Source organism: Triticum aestivum, chromosome 4A (assembly GCF_018294505.1).
Source record: "Triticum aestivum cultivar Chinese Spring chromosome 4A, IWGSC CS RefSeq v2.1, whole genome shotgun sequence".
Classification (NCBI taxonomy): Eukaryota; Viridiplantae; Streptophyta; class Magnoliopsida; order Poales; family Poaceae; genus Triticum; species Triticum aestivum.
Window position 1 is genome coordinate 615,689,718 of NC_057803.1, and position 18,133 is coordinate 615,707,850.

Below are 18,133 nucleotides of genomic sequence, written 5' to 3' on the forward strand. Positions count from 1 at the left end.
TTGCCACATATTTCATTTGCCATCTTATTGTGTGAGCATGCTGATTGCATATTTTACTCATTCGAGGACATCCACTTGTTGTTTGATTGTTTGGCTTTATCTTCTTTTGCCAAGTGGATGGACAAGAATGCCTAAGAACCTCCTCTAGCTATCTATGCTTTTCTCGTCTCAAACTCTATTCATGCTGCATCACAAAATTTGATCAAGTCAGATTCGAACCACTCTGTGTGAGGAGCGCTCGGAGTCCCCGATTCGTCATAGACTTAAACTTCCAAAACCTCTTTATGATTCTCGGTCTGACCGATACTCCACTTTCGGTCCTACCGAGATCATTAAGTTGATCTAAGTTTTCGATCTCGGTGCAACCGATTTGAACCTTTCGGTCTCACCGAGTTTCAGTAACTGCACGCAGTTATGAATCTCGGTGCCACCGAGTTGTTCAACTCGGTCACACCGACAGGGTCGGGCTATATATAGTCACGGGCAAAATTTGGAAATTTCTCCGAACCCCTTCGCCCGCGCGATAGCCTGCTCTGCCCCCGAGGTCTCCGGATCGTCTTCTCGCCGCCAGCAGCCTCCAGTCGCTGGTCTCCGTTGCCGTCAACGGGATTTCTGCCCCGCCGTTGCCGCCGTAGCAAGTCCCCGCCGAACTAGGGTATGGACTTGATCTTTGTGCTATTCCTCAATCTGATTCCTAGCACATTGTGATCACATTGTTTCTGGCCACGTTTGATAAACTTCTATCCAGTCAAAACGCTCATAGATTAGGTTTGATTCGAAAATTCTAGGTTTAGGTTTCCGCCGAAACCATCTCGGACCCACCGAGTTGAAAAACTCGGTCCCACCGATTTGGCTTATGCCATTGCACAAGTAAACTCGGTCTGACCGAGAATTACTTATCGGTGTGACCGATTTTTGAACTCAGTGAAACCCTAGCAGTCTCGGTGCCACCGAACTGTGACTCGGTCCTACCGAGTTCACTAGTTTAGGTTCCAAAACTACTTCGGTATCACCGAGTTTGAAAATCGGTAGATCCGAGATGATTTCAGTGGGAAACTAAAACTAAGTTTTTGGATCATTCTTTTTGCAAAAATCTCTGCATTTTGTGATGCTCATCCACTCTATCTCCTCTATAATCTATTCACAGGGTCAGCAGTCAGTTTGCAACATGTCAGACCAGAGTGACAGCCAAAACTTGTCAAAGCAGCAAGTGCAGTTGAGTGAGGGCACTAGCCCCTCGAGTTCCTCAGATGATGGTAGCAGGAGCACACCCAGCAACCTGCCTAAAGCTGCCATGAGACAAAGGAAGAAGAAAACCTCAGATTCTGAAGATGAGGACTATGTGGCAGAGGAAGAGGCCACTTCCAAGAGAGTTGAGCCAGCTCAAGACTCAAAGCCAGGCCTGAAAATCAAAAGGCCAGCAGGCAGGCAGCCCATGTCAAAGGCTAGAGCCTCAACTGAGAAGCTTGCTCCCATTGAGCCCGTTGCAGCTGAGGGCAAGAAGAGGAAAGAAAGAGTGAAGAAGACTGTGGCTAGAGTCCTTGGGAAGGCCTCCATCATGGTAGAAGAGGAGGAGGAAGAAGAGGCAGCTGCACCAGCGCCCAAGGCAGCCAAACTTATGGGAGATGCCATAAGGTCAGGGGGAGCTGCATCCAAGCCCAAGGAAGCACCTAAGGCTGCATCTAAGCCTAAGAGTGCACCAATGAGAAACACAAGAAGCATCCCAGCCACTGAGAAGAACAAGGCCCCAGTGCCTAAGACTGTTGCAGAGGAAGAGGAAGAGAGTGTCCTTCGGAAGCTCAAGCCCAAGATCCCAGACCACAACGATGCTCATCCTGTGGCTGAGGATATGAATCTCAGGAGAGACTCAGGGCTCAGGAAGTGGAGAGAAGCAGATCCATATGCTTCTAGGAGAAGGACTGCAGTGGACTACAGATTTCATACCAAGGAGCAGCAAGATTTCTATGAGACAGTGCTACTTGACAAGAAGCCAATCGTATGTGACATGAGATGGGTCGACTGGACCTATATCAAGGATAATGAAGAGTACTACCCAGGAGTTCAGGACAGCTTCAAGGCGTGTGGAGTAGAGGACTTTGTTGGGCAGAAGCTCACAAAGTGGAACGAGGAACTCATCATGCAGTTCTACTCCACAGCTCACTTTTATCCAGATGGGAGGATTACATGGATGTCTGAGGGTACGAGGTACCACTCTACTGTTGAGGAATGGGCGAAGCTGATCAATGCCCCAGAGGAGCAAGCAGATGACTTGGACATTTATGCCAAGAAAAAGATGGACCACAACTCCATGTCCAACATGTACAAGGAGATTCCGAATGAAGCACTTGACACGTTCAAGTTTGGCTCAGTGCATTATCTGCTCTCAGGATTGCCTACGATCAACTGGATCCTTAGGCACACCCTTCTGCCCAAGTCTGGAGATCACAAGATGATCAGAGGTCACGCGATCAATTTGCTTCATGTTTTTGACGTGCCTCAAAAATTCAAAGTTATGAGCCTCATAGTGGAAACGATCAAAAGGACTGCGGCAGATCAGAAGAGGAGCTGTGGATATGCCCCTCAGATTCAGGAGCTCATCAACTCCAAGATGGGCACGGGCGTATATTTGTTGGATAAGGAACACCTGCCCATCCGTCCAGATTTTGAGAACAATGAAGTTGTGATGACAGAGAATGAACCATCATCTGCCCATGCACAAGCTCAGAAGGAGAAGGCGAAGAAGGAGAAAGCTGCCAGGATGCCTACTCAAGCGGAGGCATCTGATTAGTTCCCGAAAACCAAACAAGAGCAGCTCAGTTACTTGATTGCGTCCACCCTGCGGATTGAGCAGAGTATAGCCACCCTGACTCAGAACCAGGCGAGCTTAGAGAGGATCATGGAACAGAGATTCTATGACCTGGACATCAAGGTAACAGAGATACAGACTGCCGTGGAGCAGCTCCAGGACGACATGAATGAGAGGAGAGGCAGGACCACGACTCATGCTTTTGCGAGGGTGCCACGAGGTCCGAGGTCGTCTGCACTGCCAGTTGCTGACACCAGAGCTACAACGTCTGCACCAGCCACAGCCTCCGTTCCACCAGCTCCAGCATCCACTTCAGCCTCGACTCCGACCACGTCTACCGAAGGCTTCGTCCTTGGAGTGATCCGGACTCCACCACCACCTGAAGATCAAGCCTGAGCGTCGATCTAGTGCTATGCATTTTCTAGGAACTTTTTGGTAACTTGTTGCCAAAGGGGGAGAAGATGTATAGATCATAGGCTTCGAGAGAGAGAGTGTTGCTTTTCTCTCTTGCTTTTTGGTGGTTTTTCGAACCTTGTTTGCTTGTGTGTGAGATACTACGTCCTTATGCTTGTGAGACATCGATGATCATGTGTTTGATCATAAGCTACACTTAATGTTTGCTTAATGCTTGCTTAAATATTATCATTCTATCTATCGTTTGTGATCATTCACTATTCTTGGTGATGAGTGCATGTATTTCAATCTTATCATTTTGAGCGCTCCACCAAGATGTATGTGACATGGAAGAGTAACCCATGACTCTAACTCTTTGTGCATTTGCAGTCCAAAGCAAATTTTAAATATGCACAAATTTAGGGGGAGCTCTTACTTATCACATACTTCTCAAAGCGACGATATATTTCATGCTTATTATCTTTTGTCGAAGCTTTGATCTATATGTTGTCATCAATTACCAAAAAGGGGGAGATTGAAAGTGCAACTATCCCTAGGTGGTTTTGGTAATTCATAACAACATATAGCTCATTGAGCTAATACTATTCCAAGATAATTATTTCAGGAAAGCTCAATGATTGGCATGGCATGGATGTGAAAGTGGAACCCTCAAAATGCTAAGGACAATGGATTGGCTCAAGCTCAAAAGCTCAAGACTCTTCATTTTATATTTTAGTGATCCAAGATCACATTGAGTCCATAGGAAAAGCCAATACTATTAAGGAGGGATGAGGTGTTGCTTAATGAGCCTCTTGCTTCATGTGCTTAGTGATATGCTCCAAAAACCCTCAACTACTTTCCCATATCCACATATGACCTAAACTCTAAGCCAAACTCGGTCCTACCGATTCTTCCTATCCGGCGCCACCGAGTTTCACTTGTCATTAGCCACTGCCAAACCCTAGCAATTCGGTTCTACCGATAAGGATCTCGGTCCCACCGAGATGGGGTTGCAAACTCTCTGTTTCCCTTTCGTAACTTTTCGGTCCCACCGAAAGAGCGAATCGGTCCCACCGAGATTGCAATGTAAACTCAGTGTTTCCCCTTTGTAACTTTTCGGTCTCACCGAGTTCCACTCGGTCTCACCGAAAGAGCAAATCGGTCCCACCGAGTTTGCCTGACCAACTCTCTGGTTAGCTAATTACCAAATTCGGTCTCACCGAGTTTGTGTAATCGGTCTCACCGAGATTACGTTATGCCCAAACCCTAACCGAATCGGTCCTACCGAGTTGCATGTCAGTCCCACCGAAATTCCTAACGGTCACTAGGTTTACTATTTCGGTCAGACCGAGTTTTCTGATTCGGTCCCACCGAGATTGGTAAATTGTGTGTAACGGTTGGATTTTGTGTGGAGGCTATATATACCCCTCCACCTCTTTCTCATTCAGTGAGAGAGCCATCAGAACACACACATCATTCCAACTCATATGTTCTGAGAGAGAACCACCTACTCATGTGTTGAGACCAAGACATTCCATTCCTACCATATGAATCTTGATCTCTAGCCTTCCCAAGTTGCTTTCCACTCAAATCTTCTTTCCACCAAATCCAAATCCTATGAGAGAGAGTTAAGTGTTGGGGAGACTATCATTTGAAGCACAAGAGCAAGGAGTTCATTACCTACACACCATTTGTTACTTCTTGGAGAGTGGTGTCTCCTAGATTGGCTAGGTGTCACTTGGGAGCCTCCGACAAGATTGTGGAGTTGAACCAAGGAGTTTGTAAGGGCAAGGAGATCGCCTACTTCCTGAAGATCTACCGCTAGTGAGGCAAGTCCTTCGTGGGCGATGGCCATGGTGGGATAGACAAGGTTGCTTCTTCGTGGACCCTTTGTGGGTGGTTGCTTCTTCGTGGACCCTTCGTGGGTGGAGCCCTTCGTGGACTCGCGCAACCGTTGCCCTTGGGTGGAGCCCTATGTGGACTCGCGCAACCGTTACCCTTCGTGGGTTGAAGTCTCCATCAACGTGGATGTAGGATAGCACCACCTATCCGAACCACGGGAAAAACATCCGTGTCTCCAATAGCGTTTGAATTCTCTAAACCCTTCCCTTTATATTCTTGCAAGTTGCATGCTTTACTTTCCGCTGCCAATATACTCTTTGCATGCTTGCTTGAATTGTGTGATGATTGCTTGACTTGTCCTAAAATAGCTAAAATCTACCAAGAACTAAAATTGGGAAAAGGTTAAGCTTTTATTTGGTCAAGTAGTCTAATCACCCCCCCTCTAGACATACTTTCGATCCTACAGATGGCTAGCTCCACATACGACGTGTACATGGTGGACACACCCAAAGAGGATGGCGACGACAGCAAGGAGGATCCGGTTGAGGACAAGCCTGCCGAAGCCCCTCCGAAGCGTCGACGTCAGTGGCGCCGCTCAAAATCGCGTCACGACAAAGACGGCAATACCGGCACCGAAGACAATAATACTCCAGAGGACGCCGAAGACCCTAAAGGCCCTGTATAGCCAACACCCGAACAGGATGATTGGGATGATGGGTAGGTAAACCCCGATGATCCTGTCAAGAACGAGGGCTCGGAGGATAGTAACTACCTACCGATCTACGAAGAAGACATGAGCCTCGGTGACGAAGATTCCATCGTGCCGGAGGAACCCCTCGAACAAGAGAGCTTTAACCGCCGACTAATCGCCACTGCAAGAAGCATGAAAAAGAAGCAGCAACAACTTCAAGATGATCAGGACTTACTCAATGACAGATGGACTAGCGTCTTGGCAGCGGAGGAATATGGCCTCGAACACCCAACAAAGAGCTATCCGAAGCGCAAGTGATAACCCACAAGTATAGGGGATCAATTGTAGCCTCTTTTGGATAAGTAAGAGTGTCGAACCCAACAAGGAGCTAAAGGTAGAACAAATATGCCCTCAAGTTCTATCGACCACTGATACAACTCTACGCACGCTTAACATTCGCTTTACCTAGAACAAGTATGAAACTAGAAGTACTTTGTAGGTGTTGTTGGATAGGTTTGCAAGATAATAAAGAGCGCGTAAATAAAAAGTAGTGGCTATTTAGATGAAGACAAAACTAAGTTAGTTTTAGTAGAGAGCTTGTTGTCACACAAGAAAGTTATTTGTCGCTAGGCAATCGATAACTAGACCGGTAATCATTATTGCAATTTTATTTGAGGGAGAGGCATAACTAACATACTATATCTTCTTGGATCATATGCACTTATGATTGGAACTCTAGCAAGCATCCGCAACTACTAAAGATCACTAAGGTAAAACCCAACCATAGCATTATAAGGCATCAAGTCATCTTTACTCCCATACGCAAACAACCTACTTACTCGGGTCTGTGCTTCTATCACTCACTCCACCCACCATAAGCAAATCATGATCATATTGCAAACCCTACAGAGGGGATCCCTCACATTTGTGCGACATGGAGAGCACCATAGGACAAAACCAATAATAAAACATGCAACTCAAACCAATCACGATCATCAATTAACCCATAGGACAAAACGGATCAACTCAAACATCATAGGATAGCCATACATCATTGGGAAAGAATATATAGCGTTAAGCACCATGTTTAAGTAGAGATTACAACGGGTAAAAGAGGGGTTACACCGCTGCATAGAGGGGGGAAGAGTTGGTGATGATGGCGGTGAAGTTGTTGGTGTAGATTACGGTGATGATGATGGCCCTGGCGGCGTTCCGGCGCCACCGAAAGAGAGGGGGACAGAGCCCCCCTTCTTCTTCTTCTTCCTTGACCTTCTCCCTATATGGGAGAAGGGTTTCCCCTCTGGTCCTTGGTGTCCATGGCATGGGAGGGGTGAGAGCCCCTCCGAGATTGGATCTGTCTCTCCGTCTCTCTCTGTTTCTGCGTTCCAGATTCTGCCCTTTCACCATTTCTTATATTCACGGAGATCCGTAACTCCGATTGGGCTGAAATTTGGACACGATTTTTATCTGGATATTAGCTTTCTTGCGGCGAAAGAAGGGCCGAGGGCGCGCCTGACCCCCTGGGGCGTGCCCCCTGCCTCGTGGCCCCCTCGGGCATCATCTCACGTTGATTCTTCTTCCCAAAATTCACATATATTCCAAAAAAAAATCTCCGTCAGTTTTTATCCCGTTTGGACTCCGTTTGATATGGATTTTCTGCGAAAAAAACGTGCAACAAACAGGAACTGGCACTGGGCACTGGATCAATATGTTAGTGCCAAAAATAGTATAAAAAGTTGCCAAAAGTATATGAAAGTGGTAGAATATTGGCATGGAACAATCAAAAATTATAGATACGACGGAGATGTATCAGCATCCCCAAGCTTAATTCCTGCTCGTCCTTGAGTAGGTAAATGATAAAAAAGATAATTTTTGATGTGAAATGCTACCTAGAATAATCTTGATCATGTAATCTAATCATGGCATGAATATTAAGACAGGAGTGATTCAAAGCAATAGTCTATCATTTGGCATTAAGACAATAATACTTCAAGCATACTAATAAAGCAATCATGTCTTTTCAAAATAACATGGCCAAAGAAAGTTATCCCTACAAAATCATATAGTTTGGCTATGGTCCATCTTCACCACACAAAATATTCAAATCATGCACAACCCCGATGACAAGCCAAGCAATTGTTTCATACTTTTGACGTTCTCAAACCTTTTCAACTTTCACGCAATACATGAGCGTGAGCCATGGACATAGCACCATAGGTGGAATAGAATATGTTGATGGATGTTGTGTGGAGAAGACAAAAAGGAGAAAGTCTCACATCGACGCGGCTAATAAACAGGCTATGGAGATGCCCATCAATTTATGTCAATGTGAGGAGTAGGGATTGCCATGCAACAGATGCACTACGAGCTATAAGTGGATGAAAGCTCAAACTGGAAAATAAGTGGGTGTGCATCCAACTTGCTTGCTCATGAAGACCTCGGGAATTTGAGGAAGCCCATCATCGGAATATACAAGCCAAGTTCTAAAATGAAAATTCCCACTAGTATATGAAAGTGATAACTCAAGAGACTCTCTATATGAAGAACATGGTGCTACTCTAAAGCACAAGTGTGGTAAAAGGATAGTAACATTGTCCCTTCTCTCTTTTCTCTCATTTTTTTATTTTTTTCTCATTTTTTCTCTTATTTTCTTTTTTTGTAGGCTTCTTTGGCCTCTCTCTCTTTTTTGGGGCTTCTTTGACCACTTTTATTTTGATAACCTCACATGGGACAATGTTCTAATAATGGTGATCATCACACTTTTATTTACTTACAACTCAATATTACAACTCGATACTAGAACAAAATATGACTCTATATAAATGCCTCCGGCGGTGTACCGGGATGTGCAATGGTCTAGCATAGCAATGACATCAAAAAACGGACAATCCCTGAAAACATCATGATAGCTATCTTACGATCATGCAAAGCAACATGACAATAAATGCTCAAGTCATGTATATGATGATGATGGAAGTTGCATGGCAATATATCTCGAAATGGCTATGGAAATGCCATAATAGGTACGTATGGTGACTGTTTTGAGGAAGATATAAGGAGGCTTATGTGTGATAGAGCGTATCGTATCATGGGGTTTGGATGCACTGGCAAAGTTTGCACCAACTCTCGAGGTGAGAAAGGGCAATGCACGGTACCGAAGAGGCTAGCAATGATGGAAGGGTGAGAGTGCGTATAATCCATGGAATCAACATTAGTCATAAAGAACTCACATACTTATTGCAAAATCTATTAGTCCTCGAAACAAAGTACTACGCGCATGCTCCTAGGGGGATAGATTGGTAGGAAAAGACCATTGCTCGTCCCCGACCGCCACTCATAAGGAAGACAATCAATAAATACCTCATGCTCCGACTTCATCACATAACGGTTCACCATACGTGCATGCTACGGGAATCACAAACTTCAACACAAGTATTTCTACAATCCACAACTACCCACTGGCATGACTCTAACATCACCATCTTTGTATCGCAAAACTATTGCAAGGAATCAAGCATATCATATTCAGTGATCTACAAGTTTTATGTAGTATTTTATGACTAACCATGTGAATGACCAGTTCCTGTCATCTCTCTAAATAGATATAAGTGAAGTAAGAGAGTTTAATCCTTTCTACAAAAGATATGCCCATGCTCTAACAAATATAAGTGAAGCAAAAGAGCATTCTACAAATGGCAGTTTTCTATGTGAAGAGAAAGAGGCAATCCAAACTTCAAAAGATATAAGTGAAGCACATGAAGCATTCTATAAAGCCATACTCAAAAGATATAAGTGAAGTGCAATGAGCATTCTATAAATCAACCAAGGACTATCTCATACCAGCATGGTGCGTCAAAGAAAGTGAAAACAAATTGCCAGGGGCTCTATATGGCCACACATCTGTCGCCAAACAAAAGCCCGAATAGCTTTATAGCACAATTCGGCGTCCTGAGCTCGACATTATATGCATCGGCTTCGAATCATGTCTTTGTTCAATAGTTGGGTTGCCCGGCTCCTGTGTTTGCTACCTTATGTTCCGTTTGTTCGGCTAGGGTAGTAAAGGAAGAACTACTGCGATTGTGTTTCCGATTCGTCCGGTCAAGCACCTCAGTAGAGAAAGCCGAAAACTGACTGCCATGATGCGGCGAGAGCTGGTCAGCTTCAGCGAAGCCAGGACGTTTCAACTTCACCTCACCTTCTGCCATTCCGCCATTCATCTCTTCCATTCTGTCATTTTTTTCTCCTTCCGCGATTCATCGCATAACACTTTTCGCCATTTCGCGCAGCACACGTTCACACATTCTGTCATTTGCAGCACACCTTCCGCCATTCGCAGCACACCTTCCACGCTTCCCTACACCACGTCAATGTACTGCACGGGGAGTGCGGATGCTGGAACCGGCTACGATGGTGCTGCAATTGGCACGCTGTGAAGCTGCAACTAGTAGCGGCAATTGCTACGTTTGGGCATGTACAATGCATAGCCCCAGGATGATGCCTCGCATGTCATGTAGGATCGGATATCATGTAAAATAGGTTCGGGTAGGAAAACGGGATCCTCTACAGGAGGCGTATGTTTGGAGAGAAAAAGTGTAATCCGGTGTCAAAAATTGAAAAGTTTGAAGTGAAAAGTAGAAATGCATGTGCACTATAGTCTTTATTTATTTTTTCTTAATGAGGCCCACTAGTTGTATCTTGCATTGGAAAGAAGAAATAAAGATAGATGCCTCAAACTACCTTTTATCATGAGACATCTACATCTATATGCCATCATTGTACATGCCCTTATGTGTCCCACGAGTCTCTCTCAACGTTCGCCAGCGATCACGATCCTTATTGTTAAATCTAAACTCGGTCAACGAGCCAGCATGTGATCGACTGCACCATAAAATTAGAAATGATATGAGAGAGAGACGTGGTGCAGGAGAACAATTATTCTGAAGGAAGAAGAATTATTTCTTCCTAGTCTAATCCCAACCTCTAATGTGCCCCGTCATGTCCTCCTCCCCTCCGCGGACCCGGTAGCTAGCTCTCCCGTACGTAGGCCATCTCTCCGCCCGTGACCACCACCAAGAGGCGTCCCCGGCAGAGATCAACGACGGCGGCAGGGGCGCTTCCCGACGTCTCAACTCTCAAGGTGAGTCTTCTCCACTGAATACTCCCTCCTCTTCCTCCTTCATTTCTCTGATTTATCTTTCTGCTTCCGTTCCGTACGTGACAAGTAACCCGCCCACATCCATCTCAATCCTTCCTACCCTCCACCAACAACCATGTCGACGCCTCCGATTCCAGCGACGAGGCCTGCACCGACGCTGCCGGACGAGCTTATCGAGGAGGTCTTCCTCCGCCTCCCACCGGACGAGCCCTCGAGCCTCGTGCGTGCCTCCCTGGCCAGCAGTTTTTGGCTCGGCCTCCTCACCGGCACTAGCTTCTCCGTTGGCTACCGAGAGTTCCATGATGCTCCCCCCATGCTGGGCTTCTTTTATTCCTGGCTCCACGCCGACCGCCCTGCCGACGAAGGAGAACCCCCCGTCCAGCGCTTTGCCTTCACCACAAAATTCGGCGCGCGCATTCCCGAGGTCGAGGAATGGGACGACTATGAAGCGTTGGACTGCCGCCATGGCCGCGTTCTCTTTGAAAACCCCTTTGGGTGTCCATGACGGGCTGCACGAGATACCTGGAGAAGCCCGATGGATGCTGTGAGCGGCTGTGACCACCGCTTGTGTGACGGGGGGCCCGTCCGTGTGGTCTTTTTCACGACGGGCGACGATGATGGTTGTGTTGCACACGTGTCCGTCGCGTTGCTGGAGATGGATGATGCGTGGAGGGAGAGCTCTGATCTTGATCTTGAGCTTGAGTGGACCCTGAGCACTGGTCTTGAACTTGAAGCTAGGCATGCATTCATTCCGGAAATACTGCCCCCTGTCCTCATCAAAGACGCACTCTACTTCATGCTTTCCATTGTTGATGGTGTTCGTGACATGGCTATTCTCAAGTACGACATGGCCTCTGATGGCTTGTCATTGATTGATCTACCCGACGTGCGCTCTAATGGCTTACCGCTCAAAGACCATTCCTTTATCCCCATGGCCATGGGGGATGGCAATTTGGGGTTTGCACAAGTGGACGGGTTAACCCTCAATCTATGGTCAAGCTCAATCCAGACGGGTGTCGAGGGCCTTGCGTCATGGACTCAGCATAGAGTTGTCGATCTCAACAAGAACCTTCTCCCTATTCGGAATCCCAAGCAAAGTCTTAGGCTGATTGGATCTGTGGAAGGCAGTGATATCATTTTCGTGACTACAGACCTTGGCATCTACTCCCTCCGTTCCAAAATAGACGACTCAACTTTGTACTAAAGTTAGTACAAAGTTGAGTCATCTATTTTGAAACGGAGGGAGTACCAGATTAGTCTCATGTCCCTCGGGTGGAAGAAGCTATGGAAGAGCGAGAAGTTCAGTGCTTTGATTCCGTACATGAGTTTCTACAATCCACAAGGTATATTTATATGTCCATTTGTTTCTGATTTGGTAACAACCACCCTTAAATAATAAGCCCTCTGTTCCAAAGTAAGTGTCGCTCTCAAGTATTTTACACCTAGCTATATTTGATGTTTAACCAGATGAAAATTTATATTTGATGTTTTTAATTTGTGATAATGTATGTGGGCTCAAGAAAACTTTGAGCGCTATGTACTATACTTGAATTTTACACCTAGTTATTCTTATGAAGGGGTATGGAATCACACAAATAAATCTACATTTGCAGAGAGGATCAACCCCTACGATGAAGCTCATTGATGGCTTAGTGTTGAATGTGCTTAAGAGCAGAAGGCCAATATCATCAATTGGAAAAATGACCACTTGAAGGGGCAACGTGGTCTCGTGATGAATTATGCACTATTAATAGCTGGTTTGGTGCGATGGTGTTTGTTTTGTCATTTTGTTGGTAACTTAGTCGGCCAGCATAATAATTCCCGGTGTTAAGTGGCATGCGTAAGCGGGTGAAGGGATTATCTTTGTAATGAACCTACTAGTTGTCACAGGAATTGACAGAGCTAACCGACTTCCTCATAATTGAAATGTCTTATCTTCTATAATTGATGTCTTAATATCTTTCAATATCAAGTTGCCGCATTTGGTTTGCCCCCTCTTCATGCCTACATATTGCCTCACACTAGAGGTCTCTCATTTTGCATCATGCTTATCGACATCTAGAACCTTTGTGTAACCATCGATCAGGTCAGGAATCACCAAATTTAAAATCACGGGCGAAAGTTGCGCGATCGCGGTGCAATCGCTGGCTGGAAGCCTCTCCCCACGACGCAATCCTTCAAAAAAACGTGATCTGACGCTAAACGCACGATCGTGCGTGAAACGGGACGATTTGCCTTCGCTTTCGCTGCACTTTTGTTGGGACGGGCTTAATGACTGAAACAAGAAAAAGTAATAAAACATTGGGGGGGGGGGGGTGATAAATATTCCAAGCTTGCTAATAAGCTCCTCTGGTATTAAAATTCACAATATTCTAGACAAAAAATATTTGGTAAAAAAAATCTCATACTGATAAAAGTTACAGATTTTGAGGCGTGAGAACAAGTTACTACATGGAGGCGGAGGCATATCTGAATGACTCTATAGAATGGTGCAATGGTGAGTATGAGAAGAGTTAGAGCAGGTTACGTGTGGTGCTCTGCTATTTGGTTTTCATGCCTATGAATTTATAGACGAAGAAGACTGCAGTCTACTGTAGCATGTCGTTCTTCAGACAGTTCTCTGTTGTCCAGTAGGAAATGGTACTGTTTGACCTGCAAGAGACTAATAATGTGCACCAGGAAGTGTAATTATTTGACCTGCACGAGATTTATAAAGATCCCATAACTAATGGGAGTAGTAAAGTTACAGATCTTGAGGCTCAACAGCCAGTGCAGACAAAGTCTTATTGTCGTTTGACCTGCACCCCTGAACGGAGGCTAGCTAATTCTGCATGATTAGGGGAAAAGCATTGAGACATGGTGATCTTTTGCATCATGGGATTAAGAGTTGAGACACAAGTGTATATGTGCATGCCCAGGCCTATTGCTGCATTAACTCTACAACAAGCAACAAAGCATCTGAAATTGTTTGACCTGCGCCCAGGCATGATCACTGTACCCTTGCAATCTCTGACAAAAAATAATTTATTTATTCATTTGAACATAAGGAGGCGCCATTTCTTGAGAATTCCAAAGCATTTTACATCTAGGACTTTGAAGTCCCAGTGAACAAAGTTGCTCAGCCTGAGCAACATCGGGCACTGCATGACCCTGTGAGCCTGAACAAAGTAGTAGTACAGTAAGCAGAGGGGGATACAACGCACAGCTTTTCAAAGAGACATTTACTGTAGCACAATTACGTGACACACCACTTCAAAATCTCTAGCGATGGGACATATCCACAATCCTCGATCATTATAAGCCTCCAAGAAATGTGCGAGATCAGATCAAATTTCCCACTGCCTTGGATTGGAAAGGAGGTCATCTGAAGCTGCAGCTTAGCTAATGCTTGATCATCTGCACATCTTGCCATGATCGTCCTGTTCTCTGCAAACATAGATTCCAATGCTTGTAGCAGGTTGCAGAGAGTTGTTCTCCCAGGAGACATGTTGCAAAAAACTTAAAACCTTCAATGTCCAAGTCAGTTTTAATGGTAGCTCCCCGAGGGGGTGAGTCATCAACATCTGTTGCTGCTCCTGGTGGTTGATCTTGTTGCCTACCACCAATGCTGACCACTGCATAATAACATGTGAAAATCTTCATCCCACTACATGGACATTGCAATCTACTACTATTATGTCCACTGTAGGCCAAAAGTATGCAGCAAGTACCTGAAAGTTTTGCAGACCTGCTGAAGCAATAAAAACCTGTATGAGATCTTCAAGCAGCCATGCAGCCCCATATCCTATAGTTCCCTAAACTTATGGCTAAAGATTCAGTTTGCATGCTATGCTCTTTACCAACATTGCTTGCTAAAAAAACAACAGCAGTGACATCAGCTCTTGACAAGTAGCACTAGTCTTTTCTAGGGCGTCAGGTAGCACTAATAAAAGCCATAAGATTAATTAGGATACATCAGCAGACCGGCATGCAGAAACCATCATTATATCGATTCTTGGATGACAGAACTACTAACTTTGGATATCGTTTGAGATGAATTTAAAGAATGGATCAGAGCGGGGAGAGCAAACTGTAGAGTTTTTAAAATGGTAAGAATAAACTACTGTCTATAGAAACAACAGAGCACATCTCTGACGCTGCAAGAAATTAGAGGTTCATTACAAGAAAACCCATTCACCTACTACTGTCTATATTTTTCTGAACCACCACCATCATCTGCATCAACACGCCACACCTCATTTAGACTAGCATAGATAAAATACAGACTATAAACTCAAAAGAGGAACTCCTACATATATGCGCACTTTGATGGGTTCAGTTTCCTGATTTACAAGATTTACAAAATAATGCTGCCAAGCACGTTCAATGTAAGTATACATGTCAACTATAACAAGCATCAGTGGAGTGGACAGAGGTTACTTGTACTAGCAATTATCACTGTACCCTTGCAATCTCTGACGAAACATTATTTACTTATTTATTTGAACAAAAGGAGGCGCCCTAGGGTGCCATTTCTTGCGAATTCAAACACATTTTACATCTGAGACTTTGAAGTCCCTGTGAAGAAAAAACACAGACTGAGCAAAATTGGGCATTGCATAGCCCTGTGAGCTTAAGTTATCTACTACAGTAAGCAGAGGGGGATAAAATAGATAGTTATCTGTTAGGAGCGTTGCCTGCTGAATCTGGATTAGTTTTGCAACCTCAGTTGGCAAGAGAAGAGCTTTTGCTTCTGCCTGAAGAGGAGAGCTGACAGCAGCACAACTTGCCATGATACTGATGTTGATCCTATGATCATCCTGCTCTCTGCAAATGCAGATTGCTAGCCTACATCAGGTTTCAGAGAGGAATTGTTCCAGGAGCATCTGCAACAGACTTAAAACCTGCAATGTTCAAGTCAGTTTTAATGGTAGCTCCCTGAGGAGGTCAGTCATCAACATCTGATCATCAACACTTACAGGTAACACTAATTAAATCTACAAGATTAATTAGGACACATCAGCACGCCAACATGCAGAAATCACAAACATATCATCTCTTGGGCAACAGAACCACTAACTCTGGGCATGTTCTCATGATCTCATCAATGGAACATCCTTTGAGATGAATCTAAAGAATGGATCAGAGTTGGGACAGCAAACTGTAGAGTACATGGCTACTGACAACAGAGCACATAGCTGACGCTGCAAGAAATTGGAGGTTCATTACAAGATAACCCATTCATCCGCTTACACATAGCTACTGACGGGGAAATTATATGCTTAGTGGAAAAAGCCAACAACAGAATGAAAAACAAGCACCACTGCACAAAAACGACTACTATATAGCGATGACCATTGTAGCTTTCAATTTATTTTTGATGAGTGGCCTCGTACCCCAAGCATACTCAACCATATATTGTCATTGCGCCACATCACCGGGGATCACTCTTCCTGCAAGTGTAAATTTGTCAGTGTAATTCCAAAAAGGAGATGACATGATATTATATAAATTGCCAATTAGTAAGCATAATTAGTTGTAATTCCATAGCACTCAAAGTTTGCTCGGGCACATTTCAAATATGACTTTCAATCCGATTAGGCATTCAATGTTTTGTTTGTTCCACTAACTATAGAGTTGTTCCTGAATCACAAATAAGAGAACATATAGATACAAATATACCTTATGGATTGTAGAAACTCATGTACGAAATCAGACCACAAAGCTTTTCTCTCTTCTGTAGCTTCTTCCACCGTAATGTCTTGAGACTAATCTCGTAGATGTCAAGGCCCATGGTTACAAAAATGATATCATTGCCCTCCACAGATCCAATCAATCTAAATCTTTTATTGGGATTTTGAATAGGGAGATGGTTATTAAGATCGATGACTGTACGCTGAGTCCATGACCCAATTCCGTCCGAATCTCCCTGTCTTGACCACAAGTGGAGAGTTACCTTGTGCACATGTGCAAACCCCAAACTGTTATTAAGATCATCTTCCTTGTACATGAGCTTGATGTAAACTGCGTCTTCCACGAAGACTGGGGCCATTTCGTCCCAGAGTGGAATGGGCTCAAGATGAAGACCAGAGCACGGCTTGCTCCAATCACCCGCCCCCGGCAAGGACACACACGCGCGCACAAGACGTTCATCTTCCATCCTGTCCACAGCGATGAAGACCACCTTGAAGGGGCCTGCGTGGCACGCACGGTGGTCACAGCCGGCGACGGCGCAGAGCACCGCTGCCCCATAGCTGGTGCCCAACTGGTCAGGTGGGTCCAGCTCCCTCCGGCAGCCAGTCATGGGGTCCCAAACGACGAGCGCAACGGGTTCGTAATCCATATCCCCGAGGAGAACGCGGCCATGGCGGCAGTCCCACGCAGCGTAGCGGAAGTACCCCCAGTCGTCGTCGGGAATGCGCCCAGGGAATTTGGTGGTGGGGAAGAAGTGCGGGATGTTATCCTCCACCTCATGGACGGAGTTGGGGCGCCAGGAACAAAGGAAGCCCAGCACTGGGGGAGCTCCATGGAAGTCGCGGAAGCGAGGGTCGGAGAGGAGGGCGAGCCAGACCTTGCTGACGAGGGAGGCGCGCGCGAGGTGCTCGGGCTCGTCCGGGGGGAGGCGGAAGAAGACCTCCTCGAGGAGCTCGTCCGGCAGCGGCATGGTGGGTGGATGCGGCGAGAGATTCAGCGGCATGGCAAATTTTTTTAAAAAGAAATACAATGCGAAAAGTCATTGTAATTTCAGTATCCTGATTTTTTCTTCAGTTTTATTGAGGCAGTATGACGGTACTACTTGTAGTTTCAGTTAATGTTGCCCAAAAGACAACAACACAATTGTTTGTTTTAGAAAAGGGTAACCTTGTGATTTCAAACAAAATCTAGAAATACAAATATTTTTTAAAGGTTTCTCTTTTATTAAACATTTTAACATTCATGTACCCTTTGGAAATTTAGTCTGCCTAGTTATGAAATTTGTTTTCTTCGAATTTTTGTCAACTGAGCTAAATTTTCCAAAATAATAATCAAAAAACTCCTTTTAGATTTCATTGCCTTTCATTATAAAAAAAATGCTTTTCATGGAAGGCTGAGCAGTGAATATCCAGCGGGTGATAAACACACACACACACACAATTCATTATCACCAGACTAAAGGATGGTAATGGGGATTGGGTGGAGGAGAAAAAGAGATATGGCAGCTTGCAACGAATCTTTTGAAGGATTTGTATGCAAGAGATGAAGGGGTCATGTCTACTGATTTACTTGA

The 18,133-nt window shown here is 45.0% G+C and overlaps 1 protein-coding gene and 1 long non-coding RNA gene across 2 annotated transcripts; one reads left to right on the forward strand and one right to left on the reverse strand.

The window, feature by feature from the left end:
• The first annotated feature begins 10,661 nt into the window (after positions 1-10,661).
• On the forward strand, positions 10,662-12,831 carry LOC123082627 (uncharacterized). The gene is made up of 2 exons (XR_006439079.1): positions 10,662-10,869; positions 12,501-12,831. It is a non-coding gene; the product is annotated as an uncharacterized lncRNA (long non-coding RNA).
• A 3,718-nt stretch (positions 12,832-16,549) lies between these two features.
• LOC123084074 (uncharacterized) lies at positions 16,550-17,530 on the reverse strand. The gene has a single exon (XM_044505866.1). The coding sequence runs from the start codon at positions 17,528-17,530 to the stop codon at positions 16,550-16,552; it is 981 nt and encodes a 326-aa protein (XP_044361801.1).
• Between the last annotated feature and the right edge of the window lie 603 nt (positions 17,531-18,133).